Below are 12,919 nucleotides of genomic sequence, written 5' to 3'. Positions count from 1 at the left end.
ATGGGAGGAAGGGTATCAAATACACTTATCTCACTTAAAGATAAGCCACATCTGAAACATTAAAAAAAATCAGTCAGATCAAGTGAAAAGCACCAAACGGACTGCAAGAAAACTGCTGTCACATCAGGTCTTTTGAGCTCTTCAAATATTAGGTAAGAAATCATTTTAACAATTTTGGAATATAAAGGTTTAGTTTTTGAGGGTTTTTTTAACTACTTATGTCAGATAAGAATTATGCCTCACTTTGTGTGTGTATTTTTATTATTAACACACAAGTTTACGACAAACAAGTTAACAAAATTACGAGAATTCATTTGTAGCAATTACAAGATAAAAGTTATAATTTTTTGAAAGTATATTCTAGCCTATTGCACATGCAACCGGCCCGGATTGGAAGCACTGGGAGTAATTACAAAGTGTCAGCTTTCAAAATATGTCAGTTTTTTTTAGCAAAATACAAACATGTCTATTACAATAATTTGATTTTCACACTCTTTAATGTGGCATGACAGATCGCTGTATTTGCCTGTGGCATGTGAATCAGTCATCTTTCCGATTAAAGCTTTCCGATTCACTTCATTAAATTAGGCTATACTGAATATAGCAATATGTCCCGCCACATTATAGAGCGTGAAAAACACATTATTGCAAGTAATACATTGTTTGTATTTCGCAATAAAACTGGCATTATTTAAAAGCTAAAATTTTTATATAAAAGTTTTACATTAAAAGTACCAAAAGCACAAAGCTTATTGCTATTATTGGGAGGCTGGTGCACTACAAATAGGCTACAAACATTTTGACTTTATTCTCTAAATATTATGACTTTATTCACGTAATTTCAACTTTACCCTCATCATTTCGGCTTTAATCTCGTAATCTTAGATTTTCATTTTTTTTAACGTGGCACTAAAACACGTGTGCTACAGTGTAAACACATGTTTTCTTTCTTACTACATTACTCAGAGATGATACAAACATTGCTGTTCATCTTGACTGTCGTTCAAATGACAGACTGTTTGGGTGAGTTTTAATTTCTGTATTATATTTATTACTTGTTTTTTTCCATGTTAAGAAATATTACTAGGTGTAATAGTGAAAACAAAATAATAATGTAAATTAATGTCAAAATAATATTTTTCCCTTTGATTTGAGTCACTAGTATTATAAAACTTGAATATACGGTTGTAGAAAAATCAAGATCAAGGTTAAGTAGAGAAGAAGCTCCAGTTAAGTGAATAAATTTGAATAAAATGACAGTATTTTGATTCATTTTTAGACCCTGATAATCTGACTGATATCTATTCCATCGAAGTAGAAGAACAATTCATTGGAAAGGCTGGTTTGTGCATCAGAGTATACTGTTTTTCCACTGTCCAAGTTTCTCAGATTTCATTAGGAAAACCTGGTTCAAAGGAGATCCACAACATCCAGTTGTTGAAGTTCCTGGTGTTGATTATAGGAGCGATTTGAGAGAGTGCAACGCAAGACTATAGAATACCCAAGACGTGTCCCTCATATAGTTTTGAATGGGGAAATATGCAACACTAATTATGGCCCCAAAACCCTGCCTTTTTAATAAAAGAGCCAATCGTTGAATAGTACAGTTAACACGTCACTGCAGCTGCTATAAGAAGTCCCGGTTGCTGTAGACAAAATCAGCATCTAAATCAAGACAAATTTGTATTTTTCGTATAAAAAATCTCAGAAGTAGCCAAAACAAGAAATATAACGTGAACAGAAGCAGCCTGTTTTCTATAAGCAAAGAGCTCTTGGAGACAATGCAAAATATATGCATTACAGATATAAAAAATGATACATTTATAGTTAAAACATACTTAGAAGACAAATAATTCAACTTAGTCCACAGACTGTCTGATCTCTTGCTTTGCTTTGCTTTTCAGATCCTGATGCGCCAAATTACTTCTCCATCAGAGTAGAAAAATACTTAACTGGAGAGGCTGGTTTGTGCCTCAGTGTATTCTGTTATTACACTTTCCCTCAGGGTGTCTCAGATCCAATTAGGAGAACCTGGTTCAAAGGAGATCAACAAAATACAACTGTCAATATTCTTCATTTTTCCAGTAATATTCAATTTCTTCACAATAAGAGAGACTGCAGCTTTTTTCTAAACCAGTTGGTTCAGGGTGAATCTGATGGTGAATACAGATTGAAACTGGAGTGGGGAGAAGGAAAAGTGTATATCTTTCCTCAGACAGTAAATATTACTGTTAAAGGTGTGTATTTGTTAATATGCCTTTTTGACAGAAAAACATACACATCCAAATTAATTTATAGACATTTTCATCCCAATAAATAATTGTTTTTAGAGCTCACCCAGAAACCGACAATAAACGTCCCACTGCTCACAGCCGGAGAGGAGGCCGAGTTATCCTGCAAAGTTCCAGGGGATTGCATAGATCACCTAGCAGATATTGTGTGGACAGGGATTGATGGAGAAACTACTTTTAGAGCTCATGGAGTGTCTCCCCCTAGGAAACAGTTCTCTTCCATATTGACTTTTCGTCCTGAGCCTGAACATCACAATGCTAAGGTCACCTGCATAGTGACACTTCAAGGAGGTTTCCGGACTGAAAGTACTGTCATCCTCGAAGTAAGATGTATGTATCTTTTCACTTATAACACATCGATATTATGGACAAAATCGCGCTAATTACAATCATTACCATTTCATATTAGCAATCATAATCGCCATTAAATGATAATTCATCAACTTCATTTTTAGATGCCCCCAAAATCCTGAACAACTCCCATTGTTTCGTGTGGGGTGATGAACTGAGCTGCATGTGTGTCAGCAGCGGTGTGCCGTTACCCCAGATATACTGGCCAATATTGAGCACTACCACCAAATACTGCAGTTCTGTTTCAACAGAGAACAACATCAGGATAAGCAACATCTCCATTCCTGGTTTCAGGAACGTCAATGCCACCATTGAATGTGTTAGTATAAATCTAATTGATATGACAAAGATGGAAATCCAAGTGCACAATCATGGTGAAAAACCAAAAGGTAGGCAGGATGTAAACATAATCTGTATTTTATACAAATTATACAAATCATCTCTCATATAAAAATCTTGATTGTTCTGTTAGTAAGTTGGAGTTTGTCCAGCCTTTGGATACTCTTTACCCTTTCAGTTGTTCTAAATGTCGTCTTTGCTTCCTGTGTGACTGTTGTCTTACGGTAAGAACTTCATAAACTCAAGAAATACATGTTGGCTGGCAATTTCTAATGTTACATGTTTGTATCCGTCACTAATTACGCACATTTTACCATGACCATTTTGACAGGATGAGAGAAAAACATAAGAAACCAAAAGATGATGGCCATGTCTACATGACTGCAATGAAGAGAGAGGAATCTGTGTACGAGACTATCAACATGACTTCAGAGAGATCTTAGTGAATTCATTAAAGCAGAAATAACACAGCTTTTTATTGAGTTTATATGTAAAGTAGCGTTTCTTACATTGTAACATATAGTGGAACAGTTAGCATGCATGTTAGCATAAGCTCTATGTTAAAGGTTGTATATCAGCGATTCTAGGCTGAAACATAAAATGTCACTTTCAGCTGACCTTTCTTCACGATCCGCTCGCTGCCTGCCCCATAAATTGTCTGTGAAAAAAATGTGTCTCTGTGGTCAGCCTAGGGTCCGAGATATGCCAAAAAAACAATCGGTGCTACCAACCATTCCACAGCAAAACAAACAGTGTTCCAACCAATCACCGTCAGGGGGTTGGTGTTGAGGACTTTCGCTCTCCCTCCCTCACATCCCTGCACCAGTAGGAAAGTCCACAACACCAATCCCCTGACGGTGATTGGTTGGAACACTGTTTGTTTTGCTGTGGAATGGTTGGTAGCACCGACTGTTTTTTTGGCATATCTCGGACCCTAGGCTGACCACAGAGACGCGTTTTTTTCCACAGACAATTTATGGGGCAGGCAGCGAGCGGATCGTGAAGAAAGGTCAGCTGAAAGTGACACTTTATGTTTCAGGCTTGAAATCGCTGATACAACCTTTAAGACTTTGATTTTAATTAAACAAAAGTTGTGATTTTATTCAAAGGTGTTGTGTTTGGATAGTTTCCATTCTGTATGCCTTAAAGGTCTACTGATGTGCTTTGAAACAGCGTTATTCTGTGTGTTGACGTAATTTTAACTGAAACATGAAGACAGGGCGGGACATATCAAGCAGCCCCGCCCCCTTTTTAAATTGGCCAATAGTGTTTGTTTATATCACAGTTTGACCCAGAGCCGCTGAGCTCAGTAAAGCTGCATTTGACAGACAATGACAGCTACAATCTCATCCATATCACTATAAAATACAGCATTCTGTGTAGAATTCAAATGGGTCGGATATATTTTGTGGTCTCCGCCAACTCACGCATATGATCTCTGCTATGCTATTGTGTTTTTGGTCTGGAGCAGACTGTGTGCGCGGTGCAGTGTTTAGTGTGACACAAGGCAAAACCAGACTACTTTCGCCTATGTGAAAATATGGAAATCCCTATATCCCCTATATAGTGCACTATGAGCCATTCACCATAAACGAAATACAAATTTTGTGAACAAGGGACCGATTTCAGCTGCAGCTTCGGCGTCTATTTATAGTGTAAAGGGCGGGACGCTTCGGATTCTAGAGAGCATTTGATTGGACAGAAAGTTTGATGAGAAGCTAAAGTGCAGAGTGACGTCATCAAAATTGTTGATCCATTTTGGCGGAAGTTAGAGACTGTAAGTTTTGAATTCTTGAAATGTGAATTTTGTCATTGTTTTAGAGCACACTAGTTTATAGATAACGTCAAGGCAAACATATTCATCCTAAAAGCCAAAAAACCTCCATTTAGATTTTTATGGGGACTTTTTAAAAAATTACTTTTTACAAAGAATTCTCTCAGACCTGCTGGGAAGGTTAGAAGCAGTAGTGTGCATTTCTTGGGAACTTGTAAAGAGTAAAAACCTGATAATTACAGTGCTACAAATGTTTCTGTTATATTAGTGAGTTCACTGTTAAGCATGGGTGGTGTAACTTAAGTATTGTGCAACAACGAACATCATTACTGGTGGTAACGATAAGCTGCGTGAACTAGAAACAGATCAAGATTAAGAAAAACAGCAGCAATCTGGTCAGAAGAAAAACTGCTGTCACATCAGGTTAAGCTCTTCAAATATTGGTAAGCAACTATTTATTTGAGTTCTAGAAATAAAAATCTTGTTTTTTCTCCTTTCTTGAAAGTGTTAATATCAAAAAATCGATTTCATCATGCTGAATGTCATACAAAAAAATAGTTACTAATTATTACTGTCATATTTGAGTTTAACAGACCTGATTATTTGTGTTTCATCGCATTAGTCTAAAATGTGGCAAACACTGCTGTTCATCTGGACTGTCATTAAAATGACAGACTGTGAGATTTTACGTGAGTGCTGACTTTTATGTTTTTTCTTGTTATAAATCTGATTACTCTATTTGAACCAGTACAATTTTCTCAACATATTCTTACGTTTCTCACCCATGAATTTTATAAAAACTAGTCAAAATACAAATGTTGTATTTTTTTGTATAGATAATCTCAGAAGTAGCCAAAACATGGATTGTAACGTGAACAAAAGCAGCCTGTTTTCTATAAGTTAAAAGCTCTGGATGACAATGCAAAATATATGCACTACAGATAAAAAAAGTGATGCATATCTAGTTAAAACATACTTAGAAGACAAATAATTCAACTTTAGTCCACAGACTGTTTGATCTCTTGCTTTGATTTTGGTTTTCAGACCCTGATGCACCAAATAACTTCTCCATCAGAGTAGAAGAAAACTTTACTGGAGAGGCTGGTTTGTGCATCACAGTGTTCTGTTCTTTCACTTTCCCTCAAAGTGTCTCAGATCCAATTAGGAGAATCTGGTTCAAAGGAGATCCACGAAATCCAACTGTTGAAGTTCCTTATTTTCCAACTAATAGTCGTTTTCCTCACAATGAGAGAGAGTGCAACTTTTTGCTAAAAAACTTGGTTCAGGGTGAATCTGATGGTGAATACAGATTAAAACTGGAGTGGGGAGAAGGAAAAGTGTATATCTTTTCTCAGACTGTAAATATTACTGTTAAAGGTGTGTATTTGTTTATATGCCTTTTTGACAGAGAAACATACACATCCAAAATAATTTATAGACATTTTCATCCCAATAAATAATTGTTTTTAGAGCTCACCCAGAAACCGACAATAAACGTCCCACTGCTCACAGCCGGAGAGGAGGCCGAGTTATCCTGCAAAGTTCCAGGGGATTGCATAGCACCCTTAGCGGATATTGTGTGGACAGGGATTGATGGAGAAACTAGTCTTAGAGGTCAAGGAGGGTCCACCAGGCAAGAGTTCTTTTCCATAATGACTTTTCGTCCTAAGCCTGAACATCACAATACTAAGGTCACCTGCACAGTGACATTTCAAGGACGTATCCGGACTGAAAGTACTGTCATCCTTGAAGTAAGATGTATGTATCATTTCACTTATAACACATCATAAGAGTGTTATGGACGAAATCGGTCTAATAGAAATCATTACCATTTCATATTAGCAATCATAATCGCCATTAAATGATAATTCATCAACTTCATTTTTAGATGCCCCCAAAATCCTGAACAGCTCCCGTTGTTTCGTTTGGGGTGATGAACTGAGCTGCATGTGTGTCAGCAGCGGTGTGCCGTTACCCCAGATATACTGGCCAATATTGAACACTACCACCAAATACTGCAGTTCTGTTTCAACAGAGAACAACATCAGGATAAGCAACATCTCCATTCCTGGTATCAGGAACGTCAACGCCACCATTGAATGTGTTAGTATAAATCTAATTGATATGACAAAGATGGAAATCCAAGTGCACAATCATGGTGAAAAACCAAAAGGTAGGTAGAACGCAAACATCATGTGTATTTTATACAAATTTTTCAAATTATCTCTCATATGAAAATCTTGTTTGTTCTGTCAGTAAGTTGGAGTTTGTCCAGCCTTTGGATATTCTTAGCCCTTTCAGTTGTTCTAAATGTCATCTTTGCTTCCTGTTTGACTGTCGTCCTACGGTAAGAACTTCATAAACTCAAGAAATACATGTTGGTTGGCAATTTCTATAATATTTACGTGTTTGTATCCATCACTAATTCCAGGAGAAAAAGACATAAGAAACCAAAAGATGGCGACCATGTCTACATGACTGCAATGAAGAAAGAGGAATTGGTGTATGAGACTATCAAAATGACTTCAGAGTGAATTAATAAATGCATTAAAGCCGAAATAACAAAGCTTTTTTATTGAGTTTATATGTTAAGTAGCTTTTCTTACACTATAATATAGTGGACAAGTTAGTATTGCAAGTTAACACAAGTTAATGTCCTGAAACTTCAAAATGAAAGACTTTCTATGTGTGTGTCATTTTTACTTTATGCTTTTGGAAAAACAGTTACTTATTCCACTATGTATTATTTTCAATATCTTCATGTCATGTCTATGTTAAGACTTGAATTTTAATTGAATAAAAGTTGTGATTGTTTTCAAAGGTCACGGGTTTTGTTTTAATAGGTTATTTTTTATATTTTCATATTCCATTCTATATTTCAATTTTCTTAAAAATGACTTTTCTCAGACCTTCAACTGTGGCTGAAGTAGTGGTGTGACCATCAGACCAATGGAAGACCAAGGGAGCGGGTCTTGAACTTAATGAAACCGTAAAAATGTAAATAGTAAAACACTGATCATTTCAGCGCTAGAAATGTTTCTGTGTTAGATTAGTGAGCTTACTGCTAAGCATTGGTGGTGTAATCCAAGTATTGTGTAACAACATTGTGCAACAATATTTTTACTGATGTAACGATGAGTTACTGAAACGGGAAACTCCAATCTGATCTGAAGAAAAAACTGCTGCCACATCAGATTATTTAAACTTGTCAAACTCTACTGTCATTAAAATGTCAAACTGTGAGATTTTAGTGATGACTTTTGTTATTTCTTGTTATAAATCTGGTTAATCCATTTGAAACAGTACAATTTGTATTGTAGTTTTTCAACATATTCTTACATTTCTCACCCATGACTATGATAAAGTTTACAAAAGCTACTAAAAATAATAATAAAAAGTTTTTTGTATAAATAATCTCAGATGTAGTCAAAAGAAGGAACGTAACATGAACAGAACGCCGTGTTTGGAGCTGTTTTTGTTGTATGCTGTGGGTTTCGTGATAATGGAGATGGATCATTCTGTGTCAACTCAACCAGATGGTCCCGGTTAAACTTTTTTATTTTGCTAATATTTTTTTCAGAAGAAAGATAGACATGTATACTGCCCTCCAAAGGCAAAGCGCAGTAACTACGCATTTGGTCAAAATTGAGTTAAGGCTTAAAATGGACTTTGTGACAACTGTTTTGTCTTGTGGCAAAGTCTCCTGGTTTAATTTTGTCCCAGAGAAACAAGAGTGTCAACATGTTTGACTAGCTGGCGTAAAAACTTTAATGCCATTTTTCAGTTTCAGTGTTGGCGTAGTTACTGCACTTTGCCTTTGGAGGGCAATATAGTGATGAAAGCCAAAATTTTAAATTTACTGGATGTATATTTACTGAGTAATTCACTGGGAGGTCAAAATGGCAATTTTCACCTGAGATTCAAAGCCAAATTTCAACTGGGCTAAAATGACTTCAGAAAGACTGCAGCATCATAATGTTACTTTTACACAGAGATTAGTAATTATATTAGTAATATCTGTTGCCTTTAGCTATCTTTCTTACATTATGTGCCAGTGGTGACCATTGAAAAGTGAGGAATCAGCACTTTTTAGGTTTTACTAAACCAAAGTTTGCATGTCTGTAACTCAAAAAGCATTAAAGATATTTTAATGCCTGTTGGCGCCGATAGATGTTCGAATCCCGACTCGAGGAACTTTCCCGATCCCGCCCCCTATCTCTCTCCCACTTTGCTTCCTGTCATTACTGATCTGTCCTTTCACAATAAATCTTTAAAAAAAGATATTTTAATCCCTCAACAAACAACCTTTCCTTTTTGGCATAATTTGTAAGCTCCTACAAGGTTCGGTTCCAGAGATTTTGTAATTTAAATATGGCTTCAGGGGTAAATCATTAAATTGTATACATTTTCAGTTGTCAAAAACCAAATGTGGGTCAATTCATCATTAGGATATTAAGGACAGATCATGATCCTTGAAGATATTTTGTAAATTTCCTACTGTAAATAATATATAAAAATAATTTTTGATTAGTACTAATATGCATTGCTAAGAACTTCATTTGGACAACTTTAAAGGCGATTTTCTCAATATTCTTTTTTTATTTTGTGCACTGTCAGATTCCAGACTTTTAAATAGTTGTATCTCGGACAAATATCGTCCTATCCTAACAAACCACACATCAATATAAAGTTTATTTATTCAGGAAAGCTTTCAGATAATACATAAATCTCAAATGTAAAAAAAATTTACCCTTATTCTGGGTTCGTGGTCCATGGTCACATATATGTTTTGGTCTCTATTTTGTGCTTGTGTTAAGGGATACTCGACGCAAAAATCCTAATTCTCTCAGCATTTACTCACCCTCATGCCGTCCCAGATGTATTTGACTTTCTTCAGACGAACGCGAACGGTTTGCACGTTGTGAAGCGTGATGAAGCCGCCATTTGAAACGCCGCTAGTTTCACATGCTGACGTTTACGTCAAGTGAACTCGCTTTTGATGGCTGTCTGGAAGCAATGGTTTATAGTTAAAAAACGTAGAAATAGTATTATTTTCTCACACACGCCTATCGTTTCGCTTAAGATGATATTTGGTGCGTCTGAATTGGCGTACCGACTAGGTATTACATTTGAATTTACTTCAGGACCATTTGTTCTATCCACCTTAATTTTTACATAAGAACGGCGTGGCCATTTGTACATTTTACGGGTCTGTACAAAACAGCTCGTTTTACTGCTTAATATTGCAAACTGGTGTGTCTTACCATATTATTTTATTGTATTATCTTAATTATGAATATTGGTTTGTAGTGCAAACAGCTAATGAACGAGAACTTCTTCTGTTTTTTTCTTGATACCAGCAAAATGCTTCTGGAAAAGCAGTTTCTCTAAGAACATGTACAAATAAAGCGAATTAGCCTAACCTGTTTCTCATTTTATTTATTTTTTTTCTTTCACTTGTAAAGAAGAATGGCATCATTTGAGGCTGGAGACTTTTATTAAACAAAAAGAAAGCAAGCAAAGAACATCATGTAAATTATTATTTAAATAACGATTGGAGACTTTCTGTTCTGCATTATTATGTCAATAAGGAAACAACATTACTTGGTTCATTATTATTGCCATCACACAGTCAGATACATACAAATATTCTTTACAACACTCAAAAGTGAAAAATTAGGTTTGACCTACAAATGCGCCCCCGAATCTGTTCGCTTACAAATAAATATCTGTGTATATATCTTCAAACATGGACTGTCTGTGTTACTAATTGCATATGCACATATAATGTCATTTTGTGTGTGATTTTCTGCAAAATATACACCATTGTTGCACAATGTACGTTCTTGTTGTGTGGTCAAAGGTTCACAACACAGAACTATATATCATGCAGAGTATTTACATACACTGGTATCCTACCAAGGTGCCTTGAATGCTTGAATGTAAGATGCGATTAATTGAATATCATAATGACTCATTAATCTGTTAGTCAAATTGCATTTCAAGGGCTAATCGCATATACCATCCACCTAACAAACATCTATCGACACAACCTTACCAGAGGATTACATGATTACATAAAACATTACATTTATTTCAAGCACCTTAGGTAAAGTGATACCTTCCTATATGTTCCAAACGGTGGTTATTATTTCTTATTCACTTTCAAAGGATGAGCTACAATCATCCATTGTTTAATATGACTTTCTATTTATATCAAATGTCAGCTTGACCATATCGGATTGCAGTGTGTACCGGGGCAGGGATGGCCATCAGGCATTATCAAATACTACATCCTACCAGATTGGCTGAATTATTAACAGGGTGATTTTGCTCCTCAATGCATTTGGAACATATTTAAAACAAATATAGGTCTGAATAAAAGGGTACAAAGTAGCTGGGACAAACAAAATCCAGCAACCATTCAATAAACCAGTTTTGAATCCAGTTACTGGCCTGTTTTCATTTACAAATACAAATAAATGAAGATAAAGTATAAATTAAAAATAAAAAACTATAAATTTAAAGGCATAGTTCACCCAAAAATCTAAATTCTGTTATCTACTCACCCTCATGTTGTTTCAAACCTGATGAGAACACAAAATATATATATATCGATAGACTTCTATAGTGCTTTTTTTCCATAGTATGGAAACAAATGGCTACCAACAATTGTTTGGTTACCAACATTCTTCAAAACATCTTCTTTTATGTTCCACAGAAGAAAGGTGGTTTAAAAATACACAGGTTTGGTGACTAATCCATACAACAGTTCAGTAATTACAAACTGAAGGACAAAATCAACTCTAAAAAGAACAAAAACCATTCAAATAGTCTGTATGACTCAATATTTTACATTGATGTTAACGATGGCTTTAGAACTCTTGGAATATAGAACATATAGAAGGTGTTTCATGGTACTTTTATTATGTTTTTTTTGGTCCTTTATAAGCTAAAAAGATGTGGTCAACATGAACTGTTGTTGTAAAGAACTAAATTAAGATTCTTGTGACATGCAGTTTTGAACAAAATGACAGTGAGTTGACTAAATTTATTTTTTTGTGTGAACTATCTCTTTAACAATCACTTCTGGGTACACTCTTAAAAATAAAAATTCCATTCATTGCAGTGATGCCATAGAAGAACCTTTTTTTGGATCCCAAAATAACCTTTTAGTGAACAGTTCCCAAAAGAACCATTTTGAAGAACATTTTAAAAATCGAAAGAACCTTTTTCCGCATTTGAAAGGTTCCATGGATGTTCAAGGTTCTTCATCGAACCACTGATGCCAATAAAGAAGCTTTATTTTTAAGAGTGTATGTGATAAAAGTATCAGCGGATGAATATTGAAATGTGCATGTAGACTGGTACACTCAGGAGAAGACTGAAACAACTGCTGCATTTAAGAGAGTGTTAGTCCTCCCAGACAAACCCAGAGTTGGGATAGTGCTTATACATTTTGTCGAGGCGCACAGAGCACCTCGTTCCCTGATGCTTCGACTTACAGCGGACACAGTGAAAAGGACACTAGTGACTGAGACCTAACTTCAAACCATACCATTTCCCTTAAGCTTGCTTCAAACTAAAAGCTCTACTGCTGTAAGACCCTTCCTTTTGGAAAGTATTGTCTTTTTAACCAGAAGGATCCTAAAGACAACATTTCTGGTATGGTTACAGTCAAGAATTGTTATAAATAACTAAAAACATTAATAAATATATAAAGAAACTCTATTGTACACTGTCTTTTACTAAAACAACCGCAGACTAATTTTCTGCTAACTGTCTAAGACAGTTGTCCCCTTGAAAAGGCCACATTTAGTATGAGTAAAATAGGAAATTTATGAGGCAGGGGGCATTATTAGGCCCTAGTGGCCACTGTGTCCCGTTTGGCCGAGGCATCAGGGAAGGATCGCGGTTCATTTAGCCTTAATTTCAGTGTAGTCGCTGCCGTCACCATCAGCCCTCCTGAAGCCTCCCTCCCGGTGTCGTCCATGGAGAAACTCTAGGGCGGCGTAATTCAGCTCTTGCCTCTCCATGCCTGCAATCGGGCCAACAGATTGGTAATCACTGTCGTCTCCCTGCGAAAAAGAGAATTTAGGAAAGATATTTAAGCACAATATTTTTGAGGCAAATACTGGTCATGTCAAAATAAAAGTCCTTAACA

General features: G+C 35.8%; 1 protein-coding gene across 6 annotated transcripts in view; it reads right to left on the bottom strand.

The window, feature by feature from the left end:
• Nucleotides 1-10,233: 10,233 nt before the first annotated feature.
• mag (myelin associated glycoprotein) overlaps nucleotides 10,234-12,919 on the bottom strand; it is a 32,495-nt gene continuing 29,809 nt past the window's right edge. For all 6 annotated transcript variants that reach the window (XM_073817956.1, XM_073817960.1, XM_073817961.1 and 3 more), the window contains one exon: nucleotides 10,234-12,833. In XM_073817956.1, coding sequence (XP_073674057.1) covers nucleotides 12,672-12,833 — 162 coding nt within the window. In that variant the 3' untranslated portion in view covers nucleotides 10,234-12,671. The remainder of the gene's footprint in view (nucleotides 12,834-12,919) is intronic.

Source organism: Garra rufa, chromosome 14, assembly GCF_049309525.1.
Source record: "Garra rufa chromosome 14, GarRuf1.0, whole genome shotgun sequence".
Classification (NCBI taxonomy): Eukaryota; Metazoa; Chordata; class Actinopteri; order Cypriniformes; family Cyprinidae; genus Garra; species Garra rufa.
This window is presented reverse-complemented; position numbering and strand designations above follow the sequence as displayed.